The 23,250-nt window shown below is 39.4% G+C and overlaps 1 protein-coding gene across 1 annotated transcript in view; it reads right to left on the bottom strand.

Annotated features, from left to right (window-relative positions):
• The window catches only part of SPTBN5 (spectrin beta, non-erythrocytic 5), an 89,996-nt gene that overhangs the window by 49,386 nt on the left and 17,360 nt on the right, over positions 1 to 23,250 (bottom strand). The window contains exons 13-33 of the mRNA XM_083864565.1: positions 23,083 to 23,235; positions 22,410 to 22,540; positions 21,528 to 21,779; positions 20,683 to 20,970; positions 19,802 to 20,048; positions 18,814 to 18,953; positions 17,734 to 17,833; positions 17,001 to 17,171; positions 16,742 to 16,906; positions 15,800 to 16,026; positions 15,056 to 15,242; positions 13,709 to 13,909; positions 12,553 to 12,669; positions 11,808 to 11,971; positions 11,522 to 11,654; positions 10,580 to 10,725; positions 9,283 to 9,397; positions 7,258 to 7,368; positions 5,973 to 6,152; positions 1,908 to 2,111; positions 520 to 669 (exon numbers count right to left, since the gene is read on the bottom strand). Coding sequence (XP_083720691.1) covers positions 520 to 669; positions 1,908 to 2,111; positions 5,973 to 6,152; positions 7,258 to 7,368; positions 9,283 to 9,397; positions 10,580 to 10,725; positions 11,522 to 11,654; positions 11,808 to 11,971; positions 12,553 to 12,669; positions 13,709 to 13,909; positions 15,056 to 15,242; positions 15,800 to 16,026; positions 16,742 to 16,906; positions 17,001 to 17,171; positions 17,734 to 17,833; positions 18,814 to 18,953; positions 19,802 to 20,048; positions 20,683 to 20,970; positions 21,528 to 21,779; positions 22,410 to 22,540; positions 23,083 to 23,235 — 3,582 coding nt within the window. The remainder of the gene's footprint in view (positions 1 to 519; positions 670 to 1,907; positions 2,112 to 5,972; positions 6,153 to 7,257; positions 7,369 to 9,282; positions 9,398 to 10,579; positions 10,726 to 11,521; positions 11,655 to 11,807; positions 11,972 to 12,552; positions 12,670 to 13,708; positions 13,910 to 15,055; positions 15,243 to 15,799; positions 16,027 to 16,741; positions 16,907 to 17,000; positions 17,172 to 17,733; positions 17,834 to 18,813; positions 18,954 to 19,801; positions 20,049 to 20,682; positions 20,971 to 21,527; positions 21,780 to 22,409; positions 22,541 to 23,082; positions 23,236 to 23,250) is intronic.

Here is a 23,250-nt window from a genome sequence, read left to right as displayed (position 1 = left end):
TCAATACACTTTCCTGTATTAACTCACATCCATTTTCCATTAGTTGCATTTTTCCAACATAACTCCTAGCCTGAGGTAAGAATTCCAGCAACACCTACAAAGTCAACTCCCTTCAAACCCTCTTTACAATTTCCTTTCTCTTTGAATCCTACAAAACTTGCTGGTGGTTAAGCAGCTGGCATGCTGAGATCTGTTTGTAAAGTGGACTCTTGTCTCCCTCTTCTGTTGTGATGCTCATATGTTCCCTCATATATATTTGCAATGAATTATCTTTCAGGTAAGGATCATCTATTTATTTCTGTTCCACACCTAAGCCCCATGAGAAAGGAGAGCTTCTTGCTCTTTGCTACAGTCTCCAAGTGATACCACAACTCAAACAACACCAATAAAATAGACTGTCTTGTCTGTATACAGGCACAAGGATTTCAAGCTGTAGTTGAACAGTAGTACCCTTCTTAGTTTGAAAGAGTTTACATGCTGGAAGAGTTACTGCTTATTTCAAGTTTATAATTTGCTCACCTCCTGCGAGTTCAGGAGCTTGTCAAGATGATCCCAATCCTTGTAGAACATTTGTTCTTGGTGTATTTTCTCCAGCCATTCCTTCTTCTGTTTCCATGCATCATATACATTTTTCTTCTCTTCCAACAAAGCCTGTAGCTTCTGCTGAATCTGAATAAAATTTCCAATTAAAAACATGTGTTGGTCTTTATATCCCATGATCCAGGTAAATTGAGAGAAGAAAGGAGTAAGTGGAGTGGTGGATAATCTCTTTAAATTGCAGCAAAATTATTAAACAGAAAAAAAAAAAAAAACAAACGTAGAACAAGTTCTAGCACTACTGTTTGGGCACAGAGATATCAGAGGTGCCTATTCCTGTAGTGGAGAAGTGCTTCTTACAGCATGTACAGCGGTTCAAACCAAAAGCAAAGAAAGGTAACTGTTTCTCAAGTGTGACTTCAAGAATCAGATCCTAATTCTTCTGTAAGCATTAAGAGTGCTATTATAGCACTTCAAATTTTTATGTGACAGATACTAAAATATAAATTATCAGCAGAGCATATTCTTCTAGACAGTGAATTCATGCCACAAGGTTAAACATAACTTCAGCTTTCAAATATTGTATATCCACAGGCCATCTATGAATGATTTTTTTCTACCTTTTTCTACAGGCAAAGGACTTTACATTCAGCAAGATTTCTAGTTACCATAGTCATACAGTGCAATATTCAGCAAATTTTCAGAAAATAGCTGGTGGGAAGGGAGAGTAACTTGTACAAACTCTGCATTTTTTTTGAAGGTATTCAAGGGACATGTTAATGAGTTATCAGGAGAGACCTAAACTGGTGGATACTGGAAAAGAAATAAGTGCTGTGAGAATCTTAGAAGGTATTTGCCTTGAGTAAACTGACATTTTGATTTAAATCTTTCATTTCCAGGGAGTGTATTTTACTAGTGTAATTCTTTTCTACAGGAAATGTTTCAATCAATCTTTAAACTCTCTCATATATTTGAGTGTTTTCATTCTTTGGTTGACAGGATTTTGTGCAGACTGTTCTGGTGTGGGTATACCACTGTGGTACAAAGTGTAGCCTTTGCATGAAAATCCAGTTTGGGAAGGTGGTAGAATTGACTCCATGGCTCAGAACCTGGTGAACTTCTTGAAGAAGTCCAGCTTTGCTGCAGGGAACCTTCAAGAGTTGCCTGCACACATCTGCTGCTGAAGTTAGAAATGGAGCAGATGTTTTTGTGCCCAAGGTAGGTAAAAGACTGAGGCAAATGTAGGTCATGCACAGGGACAAGTAAGTGTACATGTTTTTGTATCTCACAGTGTGATACAATATAGAATCACAGTTACATTGGGTCCAGTGCTGAATATGCATGACTGAACTCAGAGGAGTTTGAGTTACCTCTTTTGATGGCATTTCCTCATCTTGCAAGAGGGCCTGTCCCAGCTGTACGACGTGATCGTACTTCTCTTCTCGTGCTTCTATCTCTGCCAGGAGCTGCTGATGCTGGGTCAGTCTCAGGCTGCTGGTAGATATGTCCCGAATAGACTCCTTGGCTCTCATTTCCCTTATTATTTCTGCCGTCCATAAGAAATAGTCCCATACCTGGAACCCCAGAAAATATGAAAATTGAGGTTTGTGCTCAAGCTTAGGTTAGCAGGCAGGAAAACCTTTGGGTGACTCTTCAACTTTAAGTGAATAATAGGTAATAAAATCATAGATAAATAAAATATTTCATTAGTGCTTGCAGTACTTCTATGCATTTTATAAGGATTAATTCCAGCTGCTGGAATTTTTATATACTGTGTTACATGGTTTGTAGTATCATAATCAAACTGTCATACCATATCAGTGACAGCATGATGTCATTTATTGCCCTTTAATCCATCTTTCTTAATGTATTTTCCGAAGTTGTTCCTTCATAAAGGATAAACTAGTATCATCCTACATTTCTGTGAAAGCTTTGGCTAATACAAGTCTGTTTGAAAATTAGATTATGCACATATTCTAAGATAGGAGTGAGAGTTTTCAGGTGAAAAACAAGTGCACTCTGATAGAAGAGGGAAAAGGGTAAACCGCAGGTCAGAAGAAATTGCATAAGCATATCAGCTACACAGATTCAGCTCTTGGTTTGTGGAACTATAGGACTGAGATTGGGAGGAACAAGTATGTCATGCTGGTTTGCTTTCAAAATGTGATGAACCAATAAATACAGCTGCAATAACTTAAAATGTCTGAAGCAATTATGAGCATGCAAATGCTAAAACAAATCCCTGAGGATTATTTTTTAACTGTGATGGAAGAAAACTGTGCAAGAAAAAATAATTTTATGTTCTCTGTATGCCTTTTTCTCCATTTGATTTTATACCTTCAACAGCCACTTACTTTAGACATTTTATTTGAATCTGCAGTAGGAGTTTTGCTCTTACGTGTCAGTTGGTAAAAACAGGACTGTGAGTGATATACAAAGAATTCTATATGGTGATTAAATTTTGTTATAGTTTAACTATGTCTGGATTAGTTGATTCAATTTTTAGGTAGTAAATGGTCATTCAGGTTTAGAAAATGTGTTTTAAAATACTATTATTTATAGTAAGTACTGAAGAAAAATTCATTTTTATTGCAGAAAACTAAAATTTTTCTCTTCTAAATGGTTCCTGGCATTTTCACTGAAGGAAACTATGTAATGGAAATAGATTCTTGGCTGCTCCAGTTTACCCATACATTTTTGTTCATATCATCAAAATCTTGTAAAGACAGCCAGGAAAAAAACTCAGAAAAGCACCACGAAATGGAAATGGACCCATTTGGGGTCCTGACTTCAGGCTTTAAAGCCAAGATACTGCTTTTTAAAAGCCAGTGAACACAGCTACTAAATGAGTCTTTTAAAAGACTGTGGTCCTTTTAAAGGGGCCCATGGTAGTGCAGGCGTGTTGGCATAATTTCCTTTTGTAGAACTAATTCATTCACACAGCTGGATGTCACTGTAGACACTGACATTGCCCTTGGCACAAATGCCTAAAACTCCCTGAGTCTTTGAGCTAAACATTAAGGAAAAAATCCATAAGCCTCAGGATATATAATGAAATGGAACAAGTCAAGAGCCAATAAGAGGTTACAGTCCTGCCCCTGCCAGCAATATTTAAGGATAGAGTAGGCATCAGTCTGCAGGAAACTCCTAAGCAGAGCCTGACTCTGATCATGCAGATCCTAGCACAAACTTCAGAATAAGAGCCTCAGATCATTCAGAAATACTTTGAGTCTGTGTCTGCACTCACCTTCCTTGACTAAGTTCCATAGAAGGTTTGAAGCCCTCTGCTGTGCTGTGTGCTATCAGCTAGGCCCAGCTCTGGTATTTAATCACATTAAAATCTTGATGGTGTGTAAGGAGATATAGTAGATGATTGTGCAGAACTCTCATTTATGGAAATTGATTTGTTTGTTTGTTTGTTTGTTTCACTTAATCTATGCATAATTTTTTAATAAAAAGGCCCTGTGGACCGCATATGAACAATATCATGAAAAAAAGTCCACTGAACAGCTGTGACTAGCATTAAGTTTATGCAACACTTGGCACAGCTGAAAGACGAAAGGTAGCAAAGTCGCTGCTTTGCATTCAGCAGTTTGGGTGATATCCTGCAGCAAAGCTGCTCTAACCTACTCCAGAGTGTCTGAAATTCTTACAGTTATTAGCCATGGCTGCATGATCCTGCCTTGTCCCATCTGGGCAGGAAGACAGGTGTACCTAATTGCAGAACCAGCTCTTCACTTCTTCAGGAATTATTGTCAGGAAAGAAGGTGATAATTGAGAGGATTGGGAATACTTTTTACCATTAACCTGACATCAAAGAGACAGGGACTTGCCTGAGGCATAGTCACTGAGAATATGGCCACATGGCTTTGTCATTTTGTTTTATGATGTTAAGAGTCATGAAGATCAAAGGACACACTGCCAGAGCAAGAAATGAGCTATGGATTTGTCATTCAGATCACAGGGTGTATCACACATTTCAGACAAAATTCAAATCAAAGGTGTCTGAGATCATTCCAGTAATAAAAATTGTTGTCCCCAGAGGATGGGGACAACTTAACATTTTCTATCTGAAGTCAAAAATTAGATTTATGATGTAATCTATGAAGTAAATCAATAAATTGAACTCTGAGTGACTACATTTTAATGGTCAAATCCGCCAAGAACCACCTCTCGATGAAGATGCCTCCAGGCTGAAGACTTCAAGAATATGATAGAAGAAAACATTTTAAAAGTTTGCCTTGTTTTTCCTATCACTCCTAGATACTGTTAGAAAGACAGTGGGCAAATGAACTTGTCACCTACAACAGTAGAATCACACTAATTTTCCCCATCGACAGTTCTGCACATGATAATGGGAGTTGTAAGAGTTAAAAAACAAACCAAGAAAACCCTCAAAATACCCAAATTGCCATAAACATCCTTTATCTCTAATTATATACTATTTCTTTTTATAGAATATTACAGGTAATGCTAATTTAAACACTTAAAAGAGACTTAAAGTGGATTAATTGAATATACCTCTCATGCTAAAAAAAGAGAACCATGTACATGGCTCTCTTGTACAGATCACAACCCTAAGATAAACCTGCAGCAAGTTTTTTAGAGGTGAACATACTCTGGACATTCTCTGCTTCCCACTAAAAATGGAAGCAGAGTGTGAACTACAAAAGGTATCTTGAATTGACACAATAATTACACTTGGAACAGTTCAAGAATAAAAGAATGTAAATGTATTTTTGAAATCTGCATTAGCAACTCCCTTCATGATGTAAGGGGATACTCTTGCTGGTTTAGCACCTGCAGAGCTTGCAGCATTAATCTATGGAACTGCAGTGGTGTAGCTCAAGCACCTTCACCGAGACTACTGACATTTGCAAAATATTCCATGGCAAATCACAGCTCAGTGACCTGCTGAGTTCTTTGGAGACAAAGCTACTGTGCATTGCTGATTATGATGCTATGCTGATATATCCATGTCACTGTTTGAGCTTGAGAGGTTACTGCAAAAATCAGTGAGTTGTATTTGATACATTCCATGTGGTAAGTTAACCATAGAGAGAGAGCAAACTTTTGTGCATTATAAATGGAAGATTAACATCTCTTTTTGTCACTCTTACTCAGTGGAAATTACAAAGTCATTGAAAAGATTACTGCTACTCCTGCAAAGCAGTGACCTTTTCTGACAGCTGACAATTATTCCTTAAACCTCTGGACGGAAGCTTCTATTCTTACAGAAGGTAAAAAAATCATTATCCTATTAAAAAGATCCTTATCCTCTAATACCTTTTTAAATATCTACAAGCACAAAATGCTTGATTGGTAACACAGAGAGCACTTGCAGCCTTTTCCAGATTGGAAGTGCACCTCTGATTCACACTCATTGCAGGCAACCTTTCCCTGAGCAGTGACGGACAAAGAGCAGAAGTGCTTACATGTGCCTGAAACTCATAAAGCTTGTAGGCTTGTTCCAGGAGTCTCCTGCGTTGTTCCACTTTGGACTTCAGGGCCCTCCAGTTGGTCACTATTGCCTGCTGCTTTGCCTTCAGGTCTTCCACCTGCATCCTGGAGCAATGGGGCAGCACATGATCTGCAGAGTTGATCAGCTCCTGAAGCTGCTCACAGAGGATGAAAGAAGAGGGTAAGGAAGAGAGCACCGTGGAGATCATGCTTACATTAGAAAAGTTCTGCAAAGGGCTATCTTTTCTGTACATGAAAATACAATTCAACCAACATTTTCTGACTTAACTTTTCTCATATTAAACAAAAACTTCTATAGTGTCTGTTCTATGGAGTAATAGTGACATCCAGTGTTTGCCAAGGCTCATCACAACAGTGATTTTTTCAGAGGCAGATTTTGTTTTCCCTTTTTACTGTACCATTTATTATATGAATAATGAAAGTAGTATTATAATTGCTATTATAATGCAAGTAATAGCCAACCATTCCTTTTTTTCCTCATTGACCATATAGCTTAACTACATTCTCTTCATGCGTGTCTCATGCTTTTTTTATCCTTAAAAGTAACAAGAAGCTGATGGGATCAATTCTAATGTTACTGCCCCAAGGCCAAAATATTTGGGGACACTGATAAGTAATACTGGGATAACTTCAGTAATCTCAGTATAACTTATGCTGTGTTTTACACTGTATATACTATTGTACATACTATTACAAGTATTAAACAAAGGAGTGAAAACTCATACTAGTTTTATGGGTTTGTTGAAGCCAATCAAGTCTTCCATATACAAGGTAGCCCTCCTCATGAGCTAAAATTTTAACATATTTGTATTGTGAGCCCTATCCTTTTTTCTCACAGTCCATTCTGTACCAATATTAATTTTCTCTACACATAAAACTGATTCTGGATTTTTCCTTGTAATCACTTGGAACACTTTGAAGAAGACAATTATCATTTCACAAAGCCTGGCATAATCCTACATTTCAAACCACAATCAAAAATATCCCTGTGAATCACTTCAATAGTCAGTAGTTATTACAGTATGTGCCTTACTTGAAAAGCTTTAATCACCTACTTTGTCACTGCCATTGGACCTTGAATATATAAAAAACCCCAGAAAACTAAGGAAAATTCCTAGAGATTTCCAGGCTTTCTGTGAGAGACGGTAATAATTTGGTTCGCATACCAAATTATTTTTATGCTTATCTTGGAAACTTGAACTTTGGCTGCACATTGAAGACCACAATGACTGCCATTACCTGCTGCTCATTCCCAGAGAGCTCGTGCTCCAAGGCCACATGTTTCCGGAGCTGGGTTTGCACACCTGTCATGTCCTTAGCAACATCATCTGGAATGCTTTTGGACTTCTCCTAGAAGGAGCAAATCAGAGAAAGCTTTGGCTTTTTCCTGCTTCCAAGCAAAACTCACTACAAGCCTACATTAAATAATACTGGGTACTGTAACTCAAACTGCACACTTCAGAATATTCTGAGTTACTCGACTATGATAGCTGAAAGGAAGCCAGAAAAATCTCTCCTTGTAACTCACTTCTAAATATCTTAATGGCTAAACTCCTCAAACAGACTGTTAGAAATGAGAGTTTGTGTTTTTCCTTGATCAGACAATACAAGAAAATATCTTGCAGGCCTTATGTTGGGAATTGATCTTGAGTACCTACTGAAGTGACAGGGAATTTTTAAAAGTAGCATTAACAAGCAACAGCTGGTCAAGATATGGGTGGCCTTCCTGTGAACCATCTTTAGATAAAATTTTAGTTAGAGATGCACAAGAAAGATGACTGTAAAGGTGAGAGAAATGGAGGGACCATTACATATATGGAAACTTAAACATTTTTTTAATTCAGCCAAGGTTCTGAAGGGATTTAGTTGTTACCCAGACATGCACTGGAAATGTATGCAAGAAAAGGCATTTCAGCTGGACAACAGCACTGTCGCTAAAATTATTAGAAATTTGTTCCAGGTCAATTTAGGGAAAATTAGCAGATCATTTCTTACCATTGAAGAATTGCACTTCTGCAAGAGAATCACAGGCTAGTTTGGGATACCAACAATGCGTCTTGGTAAGGTGCTATAAAAGGAGATGCATGTTGTAGTTCCCTATACTGTGATGGCACTAGAGCTGGTGACTTAAACAAGATCTTCTAGTACTGTGTTCCTGTGAGAAACAGGCTTTCCCTGACAGACTTCTGACCAGGGTACACAGGAAAGGATGGAAGAGACGATTGCTCTCCCTCCCTGGTGGGAAGCTATTCACAAGATGTAATGCAACAAGGGTGTAGTGGTTGCCTGGACCAAACTCAGCATGGGGATAAACCAACAGCTGATCTGTGAAGTGTTTCTGAACCCTTACTTGTTGCTGCCTCAGCAACTTCACCAATGAAGTTAAATAAGCACCAGGTTCTGAAAATCCCAGCTGGTAGATGGTGAAATATTCTGTTTGATTTTCTCTTCATGACAGGGGAAGAAAACAGGAATAATATGGTTGAATAGTGCAGCCTCTGCCAGCATAAACAAGTAGAAAATTCATTGCATGTAACGAAACAAAGCCCTGTTGCCTTGCAAACAGTGGAACCCCTTGGATCGCTGCCTCCTGTAAACATTTGCATTAGGGAAACCACACCTCTCATTACAGAAAGGATGTGGTTTCTCTGTGAAATTCTTCAGGATGTTCAGATGAAAATTAAGACTGAAGATTTTGGGGCGGGGGGATTTCTCCCCTGTAGATTTCATGCTGGGACTGTTTGAAATTATTGCCAGTACTGGGCACTGGAATGAGAGGAAAAGATTTTTGGCTCAGCTTTTCATGTCAGGTCATATGATTGCCTGACAGCCTTCCAGGCTAATGGTCACTGTAATCCAAACAAATGCCTTTTTCACAGGCGAGTTCTTCAGCACACATAAAACTACAATGCTGTACAAAGAACCACCATGGTAATGCAGTAGTTTCTCAGGCCTGATGACTGCAAACATCACTGTATGCATTACACTGTGAGGCTCCTTAGTTCAAGCCTTGATCTTCTCAGCTTTTCCCACAGATCAGCAACTCCAGCTCCACCTGGTTTCACCAATGGTTCTCATAAAGTAACCAGTCAAGTGTCTAAGGATTACCCAGGATTTTTTTTTAATGCTATGAATAATCACACTGCCTTCTTACTGAGAATTCTTTTGAAGACAGCAGTAAGAATGCCAAGAATCATAAGAATATTCAATAGAAAAAGCTGAAATAAAGTTTGCATTATATGAGACTTTCTTATTAATTTTTACCTCAATATGGGCCAGAGCATCTGTCAGATCTTGGTAACACTTGTGAATCGCCTCAGCATCTCTGAGCCGCTCGCCTCGTAATCTGGTCATTTCCAACAGTTCCTCCCAGGAGTTCCTTCGAGGTAGAATGGGGAAACGAACCATGTAAAATATTTAAACTAGGAATAAAGGTGATCAACAGTCTGAAGAAAGACTGAAAACAAAACCTGTTCTTGCTTAGTTTTTAATTCCTGCCTTTAAATTCTATTGGAGTGATTCTCTGAATGGCAGCATGTCTCTCACCCTACTCTGTCCTCCTGTCTGCTCCAGGAACTTAAAGAAATGGTGCAATTTAAGAGTTACCCCCCCAACTGATTTTTCAGGTTTTATTGTAGTACTTGGAGGACTGAGTCATGGAATCATAGAATAACCTGAGCTGGAAAGACCCACAAGAATCATTGAAGTCCACATCCTGCACAGAAGAGCCCCTGTAATCGCACCATGTGCCTGAGGATGTTGTCCAAACACTTATTGAACTCTGTCAGGGTGATGTGACTGCTTCCTTGGGGAACCTGTTCCAGTGCACAACCACCCTCTGGGTGAAAAACATTTTCCTGACATCCAACTTAAACCTCCTCTGACTCAGCTTCAGGCCATTCCTTTGGTCCTTTCACTGGTAACCAGGGAGAAGAGATCAATGTCTGCCCCTCTTCTTCCTCTCACAACGAAGTTGCAGACTGCAGTGAGGTCTCCACTTAGTCTTCTCTTCTCCAGGCTGAACAGACCAAGTGACCTCAGCCACACCTCATACAGCTTCCCTTGAGGCCCTTCACCATCTTCATGGCCCTTATTTGGACATTCTCCAATATCTTAATAACTGTCTTATATTGTGGTGACTACAACTGCCTGCAGACACACTTCTCCTTTGGGCCAGTTTGGACTGATGCCAGAACTAAGAAGCTCAGAGCATCTTAATGTTATTCTGCACAACAGTCATGGGATTCAAACTCGAAAATAAGAAGCAATAAAAAGCGTCTAAACTCTGAGCCTTTCAGCTGGTGATCCCATTTCAAAGGGCAGAGGAAGCTGACCTGGTAAAGCACCTCCAAAACAACTTACAAGAGCCAAACCAGCAAATAGATGATGTTTATTTTTAAATGAGGCTGAAAGCAACTCAGTATCAGTGAGCAAACCAAATAATTTGCAATTAGACAATCAGGAGGACATGCCTTATCCTTTCCTAGTTTCTTGTTAATACCTCCTCACCAATATCAAATGAAAAGGACAAAGCATTTTAGACCTAACACAAGGCTCCTACCTTAGTTGTTTCTGTATCTGCCGAATTTCCCAGGACTCAGAATACCCTTGGTTCAGCAGGTTGTCTGCCAGCTGCTGGAAAGCCACAACTCTTTTCCCAGATGCTTCCAACTGGTGTCGGAATGTGTCATATTTGGCGCAAAGTTGCTTTAGAAGGGAAAACAAGAAAAACCTCTTTGAGTGCTCTCTTTTTCCAAACATACCTGCTCATCTAGCAGAACACAGCCAAAAAAACAGAATAAGCTGATAACACTTGGAGAAACTGCAGAGAATGACTGGATTCTACCTTCAGACCATGAGGAGCTTCAAACTCTTAGCAAAACATGAGGTTTGTGATGCGGATGGGAGGCAGAAACATTCTTACTGGGGTTAGAAACAAACATTCTACGTACAATGAATTTCACTTATAAAATTCTGTGTTTTTACTTAATGAATGCAAATGTGTATTCAGTACTGTAAATGGATAATGTAGTCTGTTTTTTAGGACGCAAGCTATTTTGAAATAAATTATAAAAATGAAGATTCTGAATGGCTAGTGATTTGTAACAGGCTGGCATTAGATTGGTTTCTATGCCATGTGAAGAGGATACCTAGAGAGGTCTGTATATCAGCAATCACAAAAAAAACCCCAACAAAACAAATGAACACTATACTGAAATATCTACTTATTAAGAATAGAAAGGATTTGCTCTCTGAAGGTATAGACATTTTAGCATGCAGTTGTTTCACACAGCTCAGCCCTCATGGTAACAGGATGCAATGCTGCCTGTTCTTCAATCCTTCCCATCGACTTCACCTTTTTCTCTTCCCATCTTTCAGTTATTTGTACTTATTTCTTACTCTGTCTTTAAAGTTTTCAAGGACAACCGTAGTATCTGTTTGCAGTCTCATTACATATGGTTTATTTGATTTTTTTTTTTTTATCTGCTACTCAAAAACTCACCAAAATATGTTCATAATCATTTCCATAGTCTTCAGAGCTGGCTGTTTGTTTCTGCTGAGTGATCCAGTCTTCCAGATCTTCATATTCTCGTAGAAACTCATGCAAGACAAGAGTTTCATCAAGCTTCTTCCCTCTGTTGGGGGAAGGAGAAAAGGTAATATAATTAATAATATAAGAGAAAGGTACTATGAATATAAATTCCAGTGAAGTAACTGGAGATATCCTTTATTGTTTTCACTGGGCTTTGAATCTAATCTAGGATCCAAGGGAGAGTTCTGGTTTATACCTTGCTGCTGCTAGCTCCTTTAACTCCTGGAGTCTTGAATGAACCTGTTCCTTTGGTGCATCAACCTCAATATACTGGATGGAGCCCACAAGAGGAAGACTTTGGACACTTTCATTTAGTTCCTTCAACATATCTTGGTAGATGGCAATTTCATGCTCCAGTGCCTAACAAAGAAAAACAATGAACTGAGAGTCAGTTGTCTGAGACAGGTCCTCTTTGTAAACAGCCTGGGGTGTAGTGATTGAAAGAAAAATACTTTTGGGAAGGATGTGACATTTCCAAGACTTGATCAATTTTAGATTATTTTCTAGCATTTTTTTTAAAATTAAAATTCAATACAGAAATTCAAACAAATTATATGAGTAAAGACAATTAGAATTCCTTGATGGAATATCAGATAGAAAAAAAGTACTTCTGGATTAATACTTTATCTGTATCTTTGATTTTAGGAAAAAATTACAAGGCTTCTGCATGCGTCTGTTGAAACTGAAAAGCGGATAGTCAGTTTTGGCCTCAGAAGAATATGAGAATATTCACCATCCTCCTTTCCCCCAGACTACGTTTTACCAACCAGGTTAGTAAACTGCACTGATCTCTTGTATCAATCTACCCATATGTAGGCATATATCAATCCAAAATATCTTGTAGATGGCTGGGCACTCAACTACCAATGAGACAAACAATTTTATGATTGCAGATAGACAAAAAGATCAGGCTAGCCTACAGAATTTAGGCAGAGAAATACCTTATGTTTCTTGATGAGTTTCAGTGTTCCATCTTCGTCTTTACCATAGTCGTTGCTTGTCACAAATGGATATTTTTCTGCTATCCAAGCCTCCAGGTCTGAAGTATTCATTAAAAACTATCAGTTAAGGAGAAAACCAATGAGCTTCAACTTTCAAAACATTCATGACATTTATTTTTAATCTAATAAATTCTAAATAGATGGTGCACTGTAAAGGCTTACTGTAATGTTTTATTAAATATTTAGTTCACTGTTCTCTGTGAAATCATAAAATAATGATGGAGTCACAGATGGAAGACTTCAATGCAGGATATCTAAGTGCATAATATCAATAGGACATTTCTCCTTCCTCTGCCTGAGAAGTTCAAACCACTATAAAAATCAGGCTTCATAAAGTCTACAGTACTGACAAGTGTTATCATATACAGAGGAAATAAAGGCCAGATGATTGAATACCCCAGGGAACATTTTTAGCTGGGCCTGTGAACTCCATGCAAATGTTTATGTCTACAAAACTGCATGTGCTATCTGAGTAACCGCACTCCTACATGACCCACTGATGACAGAAAATTTGGATTATCAATATAAATATTTGCATTCAATTTTAAATTTTATTTATTTTTTTTAAACAGGCTAAGCATGAAGGTCCAGAAGCCTATAGAAAAGAATAAAGTCAAAATCTCTAACTTGCTCTGCAAGTCAATGAATGTTATGTGTTCCTCAGTATCATTTTATTGCCTGGAAAATTCTTGCATGAAAGAGGCGAAGAATGAATAGCACAGGAAATCCCCTCTTTTCTGATTTGCATGTTGTAATTCTACTGTATGAAGGGCCAGTTTAGAATCCATTACATTAAGAAGTCAAAGCCTGAGACTGTGTAAAGACACAGAGAAAGGAATTACTACTAGGAGAAATGTGCGTTCTGTGCACAGCCATACAGAATGGGTATAGAGCCCAAGTGAAGCCTGCAGAGCAGCAGATTGAGAGTGGGGGCTGCATTAAACTATGTAATCCAGCCCTCCATTCCCATGAGTCTGGCCTCAAGCAGCTGAAGAGTACCAGTCCTAGCACAGCTTTTTTTAAATTCAGTTTAACACTTTGGTACTCTTGTTTGTCTGAAGAAGCTACTATGTAAGCTCTTTGCTTTAATTTGTACCTCCTGGAAGCCAACTGAGTGCTGCAGCTGCTTCATCCTTTCCTCACAGGACTTTTCCAAGCCCTGCCAGGCAGTAACAAGCTCCTGGCATTTCTCATTTATCTTCTGAGCTGATGGGTGCTGGCCTACAATCATTGTCTTTCCTTTATCCAGGACCCGCTGGACTTGCTGTTTGTGGGCATTCACTTCTGCCTGCAGCTCCTGGGAATGAGATAAAATAAAAAAAGAGGAATAAAGGAAGATATTTGAGGACAAGTAAATTCTGTGTGCTCCTAATCCTCAGCAAAACTGGCAGCTGATGACAATGGGTAGAGTACAGCAAGAGGACACCAGGACGGTCCTGTTTCTACCACAGCTGTAGCCTTGGTCACCAGTGCCAGCCCCACTCACATAATGCTCTGCTCTTGGTATTGCCATCGAGAGGAGGGAAAGATGTGTAAGGAAGAAGGACACATCTCCTCAACTTCCCTACACCAAAGCCTCTCTTTACCATGCTCCTGCCCCTTCCACTGTCCAGCAGCCAGGAAGGTTTGGGAGCAGATCACAGGATGAGACACAAACCTGGGGGTATCAGAAAAAATGTTGAGCTGGTGACAGAATAATAAAATATCCAAGACGATGGGGCTGGAGGATGATGCAAAAAGAGACATTGTCATCAGTACCCTGAAAACTACTGGACTACTGCTCCACAAATTCCTCCCCACTGGTCTCATAACCGTTCTCATGAAACTTGCAATTAGGGTGCTGCAAAATCCAGCATTGCTTATGGTGCAGGACAGCTGAGGTGCCCCTCTGGCTGTCAGGAACTGCTGCAAAGAATGAAATTCCCCAGAAATCAGTAATAACCTGTCCTCATGAATACAGTGGCTGTAGCTTGTTCAGACCATTTTAAAAGCTGTAGAGATTTAAGATAATTGTTAAATGCCTGTTATATGCTCTCCTGGAAAATCCAGAATGCACAAACATGAAGATTGAATGTATAATGAAGCTAGAAGCATAAAACTACAATAGTTGTATTTAGTTTACTCCTTTTTTTTCTATTTAGTGTCAAATACACTAGTTTTTTATTCTCTTTTAATGGGAAGAGCTATGAAATTTCTCAGAATAATAATACTCCATAATATGACAAATTTCGCATTTCTCACAGGAACATCATATTTGTTCCGAAAATCATCACCAATCTGCTGATTTGTGTCAATCCACTGAACCATTTTAGCTGGACTAGAGCTGGAATCAGTGAATGAACTCATTGGAAGCTTTGACTGGTGCAGGACAGGTGCAGGTTTGTAGGCGGAGGTGAAGTGCAGTGTGTCACCATGCTATAAAGCACTTGATTAAAGGAGTTACCTTGTGCTTTTGCAACAGGTTTTGAGCCACATCCAAGGACTTCCCACAGTTGGTGGAATGGGCAATGGGCAAGCGCTCATTGATCCAGTTCAATTCCATGTCATGGTAGTGGTAGAACTCATAAAGATCCACAGCTGCTTCCAGCAACTTACGCCTCTCATAAAGAGGTGCTTGCAAAGACTCAAACCTAGGGGTCATCCATTAAATATATATTAAAACAAAGCTTTATCCTCATTCTGCCAAGAGAATTAGGCTACAACACCACGGTGAATATTTCAAAACACTGAAGTTTGCATTAAATTTCAATGGTTGCTGACTGCACATACAAGGATCCCTTGACAAGCAGACCTATATGATAACACAAAATGTAAGCAGAGAAAAAATTATTTACACTTTTGAAGTCGTAGGCTTGTCCTGTGTACTATGATGTATTGAATGCTGGATCACTGTACCTGTGATGTACACTGTACTGTCCAAAAGAAGTGAACGACCTGTGGATAAGAAAAGGGACTAGAGAAGGAGTGCAGCTGACAAGGAGCAATGTTCAGTCATAAAGGTTGAGGTGGGTCAACAGGCAGCAATGTAGGTCCAGATCAAAGCATAGTTGTGCTCCAGCTGGGAGAAGAAATCAATCCTGAGTACAGGTTAAACTTCATCAACCAAGAGAATTTTTCAGATGGTAGAATAAAAAATGCTATTTGTCACAAGAGGTGTGTGGAAACAAAGAACAGAGGGACACAGTACCTTTCCAGATATTTCTGTGTTTCATCCAGAATCCTTTGGGAGTCAAAGTGATTGGTGGCCATTTTCCTTGCATGAGATACAATGGCATTCATTTTCTCTGCCAGCTCACGTGTCTCATTTTCCAGCTGTCTGTGCTGCTTGAGTAGATCACGGCTGGAGCGCAAATCATGGCCTGTCTCAGATTCCTGAAGAACTTTCTCAATTTTTTCTATCTTCTTTTTGGCATCCTGCCAGGAAAAGATTACAGCACACTCATACTGTCCTTTCAACAACATTTTCTTTCACTCACCCTTTATATGACAGCTTCCTGGACATAATTTTTAAAACCAATTGTCCTTTCTTGGTAATATGGTGGCTGGATGTCTCTAAGAGACATCTTCTGGGAATGCTTTGTTTTGTGAACTATTTTGGAGTACTCTTCTCTCTGAGACACTGACCTCATCATAGAAAACAGCCTCTTTGAAATATCATCAGCAACATAATATAAAAGGGTCAAACAATCTTCAAAGGCTTTACATTGTAGCTATAACACAACAGCAGTTCCATTCATAATGGTCTCAAAACAGCTTCATAGGATATTGTTCTTGTTATAAAATTTGTCTGGATGATGGTGTGCTTAATACAGTGCCATGCCTGCAGGCGTGCACAGCACTGACCCCTACAGAGGTTGGGTTGTTTTCCCAGTACAGGATGGCCACACAGATGCACTGTTGAGCCTGAGTTCAACAGCCTGATGCTTTGCTGGCACTGTTATTGTGCTCATAACTTTGAAGTGAGCTTGGACAGCATAATATTGGGGTTTATTTCCTGGGACTATAGACAAAATGGAGACCTTTAAAACCACTTCTATCTCGACAGTATTCTCTTTCATGTGGTGTCCACACAATGGAGGAACCAGGCTTCTAGGCCATTCCTCCCCTCTGTTCCTCATCACTTCCTGACCTGCAGCAGTTCCATGAGCTGTTCTTGCTGTCCAGCTTGTCTCAGTTTGTCACCTCGCTCTATCATCTTGCCATACAATTCCTTCCATTTCTTTTGAAGCTCTGACATCTTCTCCTGGACAGAAACTGCAGCGTAGTGGTTGTCTTGAATCAATTGATTTCCTTTCTGGAGAAACACAGTGGATCACTTTATTTATAGCAGATCAGCATATGTGAATTTTGGTACAAGATGGTAAACCCAGCTCCAAAGCTGCCTTCACCTTTATCAGTGTTGTGAAGTGCTCCTCATTAGCCAACATTTCCTTCTCAGCAGCCTCATGCCACTTCAGCTTGCGTAGAACATTTGTTGGATCACGATAGGATTCATCTGATGCAATCTTGTACTTCTCTTCCATCCATATCAAAAGCTCAGCAGCATCACGATTAAACTCCTTACAGAAAACAAACAGGATTAAATTGATTTAAGTAATGAAAAAGTATGATCTTGAACTAGATATAAGATTTTAAGCCATCATATCTTTTGGTCCCTTTTTTACCACATTTACTAATCTGTTGCCTGTAATTGTCATTGAAGATTTGCATTGTTGATAGAATATTTTAACCAGAAGAGGACCAATCCTCCAGTATAACTTTCTATCTCAGCATGGAAAACTAAGTTTGGTGCCAAAACTTACATTAACTGTACTAAGTTATTAAGGCCCAGAACAATAGTAAGTAATGAACAGAATAAACTTAACCAGAAGACAAAGCATTCTGTTGATATTTTTCATTCAGAATCTCCTTTTTTTAAAAAAAATTTTTTATAGTTATAGCTTTGTAAGTTTTATCACCAGTGCATCATCTGCTCCTTGGAGAATGGAGCTCTGTCCCACAGACAAAGAGAAAGTGAGCTGCAGTAGGAATGCTCAGAAGTTTGAGTTTTTGGTTCATATTAAGACAAGGGGTAAAATTCAAAATTCACAGATGCCTGACCAAATCAGCAGTATCAGTTACCTGTAGTTGTAGGGAATCCAACAACCTCTGTTTTCTCTTGGCATTGCTCTGGATCAGCTGTTCCCACCTTCTCTGGAGGGTGACCATTCTCTCTTCAATACTACCAAGAAAAAACAGGAAGTCCAATGCTGTACTAATATTAGTTCCCCTTGCTTGTGCTGCAGTCATGACTGTGATATAAATGCAATCTATTTTCTACAACTTTGCTGACAGAAAGAAGGGATTTATGGCCTGGTCCCATCACCATGTTGGGCTCACTTGGAGAGCAGGTATTGCTTGCCAGCTGCTCTGGATTTTCCTCTTGTGTGGCTGTGTCACATTAGTGAATTGCAGTCATACACTGGAACACTGAGACCTCCCTCTGCCCCAAATATTCCATAGTATTGCTATATTAGTTATAATTAATTAATAACTTCTTATTTGGTGTAAGTGCAATGAGGTTTTGGAATGGCTTTCTAATGGTAGTAGTGCGGGCAAGAAATCAGACCTTGAGAACAGTTTTGTAAATTTGTGGAGGGAGTGTTCAAGACATTATCACTTATGATCACAAGAACATAGTCTTCTGATCCAAGAGGTCCATTCTAACCCTCTATTTTTAATTCTTGATTGCAAAGGGGTACTAGATCCTAGGGGTTCTAGTCCAGAAAAAGGAATTACAGGTAACAGTTCAGCTTGGACAAAAACACAAAGGAGCTACTCCCGAAGAGTTTTCCTGTGAAGTCTTCAGTAACTTTTTAAAAACAAACTGTCTTCCTAATATGTGATACTGATAAATTAAGGAATTATTTTTCTGTAGGCATTCAAAGAGTTCACTTTAAGGAAGTTTCATCACTGTATGTAATTTATGACACATAACAAATTATTCTAGTGTTCTGCCAAATGCCACTTTTAACCTAAAGCTCATTTGTCCTAAGAGCACAGGAAATCCATTTTTTGAAAAGAATTCCTTTTGACTCCCTCATCCATCAAATTGTGGATTGGAGGTTAACTAATTTCTCCTTAGAGAAAATATTTCATTTCACCTGATCACACTGAATCATTTATTAAAGCTGAATAAAAAAGGAATGGGTTTGGACTCACACATGAGATGCAAAGTGCCCACTCTCTATTAGGTTCACCCCGTTTTCATTGAGTGCTTCCACTCGTCTCTTCAGTGCCACCAGCAATTGTTCAAATTCCTGATGTTGCTTCAGCAGGCTTCGAACAGCATCTACATGGTCCTGCATTTGAAAAAGAAAATTTGATCAAGACTTTTCTTGCTCGTATTGTTTCCGTAGGGGAAAAAAAAAAAAAAAAAAAAAAAAAAAAAAAAAAAAAAAAAAAAAAAAATTGGACCCTACTTTTCTCTTTCAGGCAGGAGATATAGGGTACATTTTGCATGAACCCAAGGATGGTGAGGGCTACAAAAAAGCCACAGGTTTGTTTGATATCTGGTTTCTCTGTTCTATGTTTCCATTATGGTTCCATTTTCACTTTTTAAGAAAACCTGCATTCTAAATTTAGCCAGCACTCTGGCCCATCTAGGGATATGCAATACAAAATGACTAACTTCTAAAACTGTTTTCCAATCAGTTGATCCCAAAGTATCAATGGTTTGGGTTCAGCTGAAAACAGTCAGGGACCACAACCTCCTTCTTCACTGATTTTGTGAATATTGCCTGAATTTGTTTTGTTGCTTCATATGCTTGAATATTCTTAAATTAACGAAAGAAAAAGCTCTTTTTTTAAAAAATGTTACATTTTAACTTGAAAAAATACTATGTTTAAGCTGAAACATTTTTTATTGGATGAGTCAATTTTATATAAACCATACAACATGTACAAATAGCAACAAGTCATAACCCTAGGTGTTTTAATTTTCTTTTTTTTTTTCTGAGGGACATTGAGCTTTGTTCTCATTAAGATAAGCAAGAACATATGAATGTTAGTAAGATTCTGAAAGTCTAGTTCCCAAGCACAGAAATGTTATGATCAGAAGAATGAAGAAGCCAATCAAATAAAGAAGATTGTTCTACTCCCTGGATGGGGAGAAGGAGCAGGAGAAAACAAGATTAAATGCTGTACATACCCCAAGGTCATCCCCCCGGAGAAAAGCCTCATGGCCAGAGAGGGCTGCATTGATACGGTCTCCCTCCCTATTGAACTTCTGCAATTCCAGGCCATCCTGCAGCTTTTTCCATCGCTTTCCCCACATTTCCTCCAGCTCTTTGTTCTCCTTGGCAAGTTTCTCCATGGTCTGGTGGACATCTCTGCTTCTGTTGTTACTGGGTTGTTGGTGGACTACTTTGCGCCCAAGCTCTTCCAGTTGCTGAAATCTTTCCAGAGGCAAAAAGAAAAATGAGACCTCGCGGCATCAGGGAATATGAATTCTCTTTCATCACAGCTTTTTGCTCTCTTGGCAGTGCCCACACACCAAGTTTCCCTCCCTCTCTGTTACCATTTCCCTGCAGGTTATGCACTACAAAGTGCAGCTGTTTTATTGCTCAGGGATACATGCTGGAGGCAGTAGGTGAGATTTCCCCACCTGGACTGAACGCCCACATAAGCAGGCTCTCACATTAAAATGGAAAGGAAGGCCAACAGTATCTGGAAATTCATAACCAGTGCAGAAGAAGAACTGAAAACGATGGCAAATCGAAGCATAAAGCCTGAGAAGGAATAGGGGGACTGGAATAAAATACAGATGGCACTCTCTGAGAGTGTCAGGAGAGCTTGTGGAATTCTACTACAGCAAACATACAGCTCCTCCTTTCCCCTCCATCAGCCTTCAAGATAAGTATATAAAAGCTAACCAGAATTTAGGTTTTTCAGTCTCTTTTTGTCACTAATGTTCAAGTGCATGTGAATAAAATTTCGGTATCACCTTCATGCACATGATTTACATGTTCCATTTTCACAGCACTGTTGTCATATCACCCCACTCTGCCCACCCTTCCAGAATCTCTCTACCTTTCATTCTGAGAGTCAATTTCTATCAGCAGGTCTTGATGTTCCTTCAGCAATTGCTCTGCAGATCCCACATCCAGACCCATTTCTTCACTGCTCATTTTCTCCCGAATGCCCTCTGCCCACAGCAGGAGCCGACGGCTGTCTTGCAGGAAGGACTGTTGGTTTTGGGCCCACTGCAGAATGTCCTGCTTCTTCTGGATCTCCAGCTTGAGCTCTGCCAGAAGCCTCTCCATGTTTTCTACCTGTTCAGTGATGGCCCTGCTCTCTGCAGGGTTGGTGTCCTTGATCCTTCAATAAAACATTCAACTGTATGAACACGTATTTAGAGTTGAACCAGTAGTTTTTAAATGTAATGGATTATACTCTTTAAAAGGAATGGATTTGGATATTTAGAGTTCCATTAAAAAGAAAGTCAGCTAAAGCAACATTTTCCCATTGTGAATGTACAGAAAACTTGAAGTAAAAAACTTTAGTATTTCAAATTTGAACTCCTGTGCACAATTATCTGCTAATTTCCCACCATCACCCTTGCTTCTCCTGATTACCCTCTTTCAGGACCTAAGTGATACCTTCAGATTTTGAAGTAGGTAACTAACATTAGTAGAGATGATTTTTTAGAGCCACAAACATGTGGTATTCATCCTTCTACAACTGTGAAGTCTGGAAAGAAACACCTCCCCAGTTACTCAGCCACACTCAAGAGAAATCAGCTCAGTCCAGCAGGCAAGTGAGCTCTTTGGATTTCTAGAAAAAGCAGTTTTTAAGGTTTCTCTTTATAGCCATAATTTACAGCATGATCTTAGAGAACTAGAAAAGAAAGTGAAAACAAAAAGAAGGTTCCTTACGATTTTGCAACACTCCTCAAGTATTCAATTTTCCTCTCTGTCACCAGGACCTCTCTCTCAATTGTGTACAGTTTACGTTTGTCTGACTCCAGTCCAGCAGGCAAGTTCCCTGGTTCCAGACCCCTGAGTTGGACCATCTTGTCTTGCAGTAGCACTCCTATGCTCTGACAGTCCTCAAGAAATGTCCTCACATCAGCCACTCCAATCAGCTCAGAGCCTTTCTCCTCCTTCAGTGTTTCCATGGATTGCCATCTTGAAGCAAGGTAACAATTTATAGCCATTGTTATACATGAACTTTATCTGTTCTCTGTTCGTATAAAGATTTCATCAGTACTTAAATGGGCTGGGCAGAGGTGAACACTGGCACTCCCTCACAACATCAAAGTTCATATCAGTGTCATCTCAAACAAGGTGACCTGCTCAGGTGACCAGAACATTCTGAACATGATGCAATTAAACAACCATGGTCAAAATCAGGGCCTGACTATGCCCACTGAGTGACGTGGTAGCAGGAATACATTCACAACAGGTACTAAATACTCTTGGTGAAGTCAAACATGGTTTGATGCTCCTTTCAAGATTTGTGAAGTGTGTCCTCACCCTGATGCTTAAGTAACCAAATCAGCTGCAGTGCTGCAGAACTACTCTGAATACAACACTGTCACCCATGGATGAATTCACTTTGTTCTTTAACATGCATACACAAATTTCTACAGTTTAAGCAATTTGGTGTCAGGAGCCCCATTCAGTCCTGGGGCCATGGCACTGGGCTCAGGGCTGCCCCTTTCCTGCTGGTGGCACTGTCATCTAGAAGGGATATGAATGGTCAGCTCTCCAATTACTCCCATTAGACAATCCTCTGCTTATCAGTAGCACTTTTACCTGATGTTGATTTCTTCCATCCAAGTCTGGATCTCAAAATATTTGTTGGGACTGATCTTTCCATATTTAGCAGCTAAGTTTTCAATGTCTTCAAGCTGGCCTTTGCCTGCAGCCAGTTCAGTTAAAAATCTCTAAAATGGAAAAATAAAAGAATGAAGAACATGAGGTTTTTCCATTTCTGTGGACATAATTCCCAATAATCTCTGATATACACTCATATCCCACTTTCATGGTTGGCTTCTCCCCTTCCCTGCCTGCTGACTCCATGCATACCCATGCACACAACTCCCCTGCAGCCCCCTCCCCATGCAGTGTGGTGTGCACACTACATCTGTGCATGTATCTCCCACTCACTGGGATGCAAGTTCACCGATGGATTTTTTCATAATTTGGTACTTTTTTAAAGTGATGTATCATAAACCACAGAAATAATCCTTGTGTACCATGATATTTGTACAGGATACTGTGTTCATGGTAGGAAGATAAAGAGACAGAGTCACATCAGCTTCATTAATTTGTCAAAGTCTGTAAAAAAGAAATATCTGGTCTATTCATGACTCTCTAAGTTGAAATTAATGAAAAGGCTCTCAAAATATCATTTCTCAACTTAATAATTTATCTTAAGGTAAAATTGATTTAGAAGGTGTCATGTGTGAAGAGGAAAAAGAGGTACCTGATATTTCTGCTGCATGGCCTCCACATTGTCTGCTTGAGGCTGAAGAGTGCGGAAGATGTTCTCTTTATCTCTCATCCATGACTGAAATTCTTCGCAAGAGCTACAGAAGCGATAATATCCAATCATCTCCTCCAGAGCCTTTTTTCTGTTCTGTAAAAGAGATGA

This window comes from Zosterops lateralis (assembly GCF_965231275.1).
Source record: "Zosterops lateralis genome assembly, chromosome: 6".
Taxonomy (NCBI): domain Eukaryota; kingdom Metazoa; phylum Chordata; class Aves; order Passeriformes; family Zosteropidae; genus Zosterops; species Zosterops lateralis.
The sequence above is the reverse complement of the archived record's forward strand: the minus strand, read 5'-3'. Positions and strand labels throughout refer to the sequence as shown.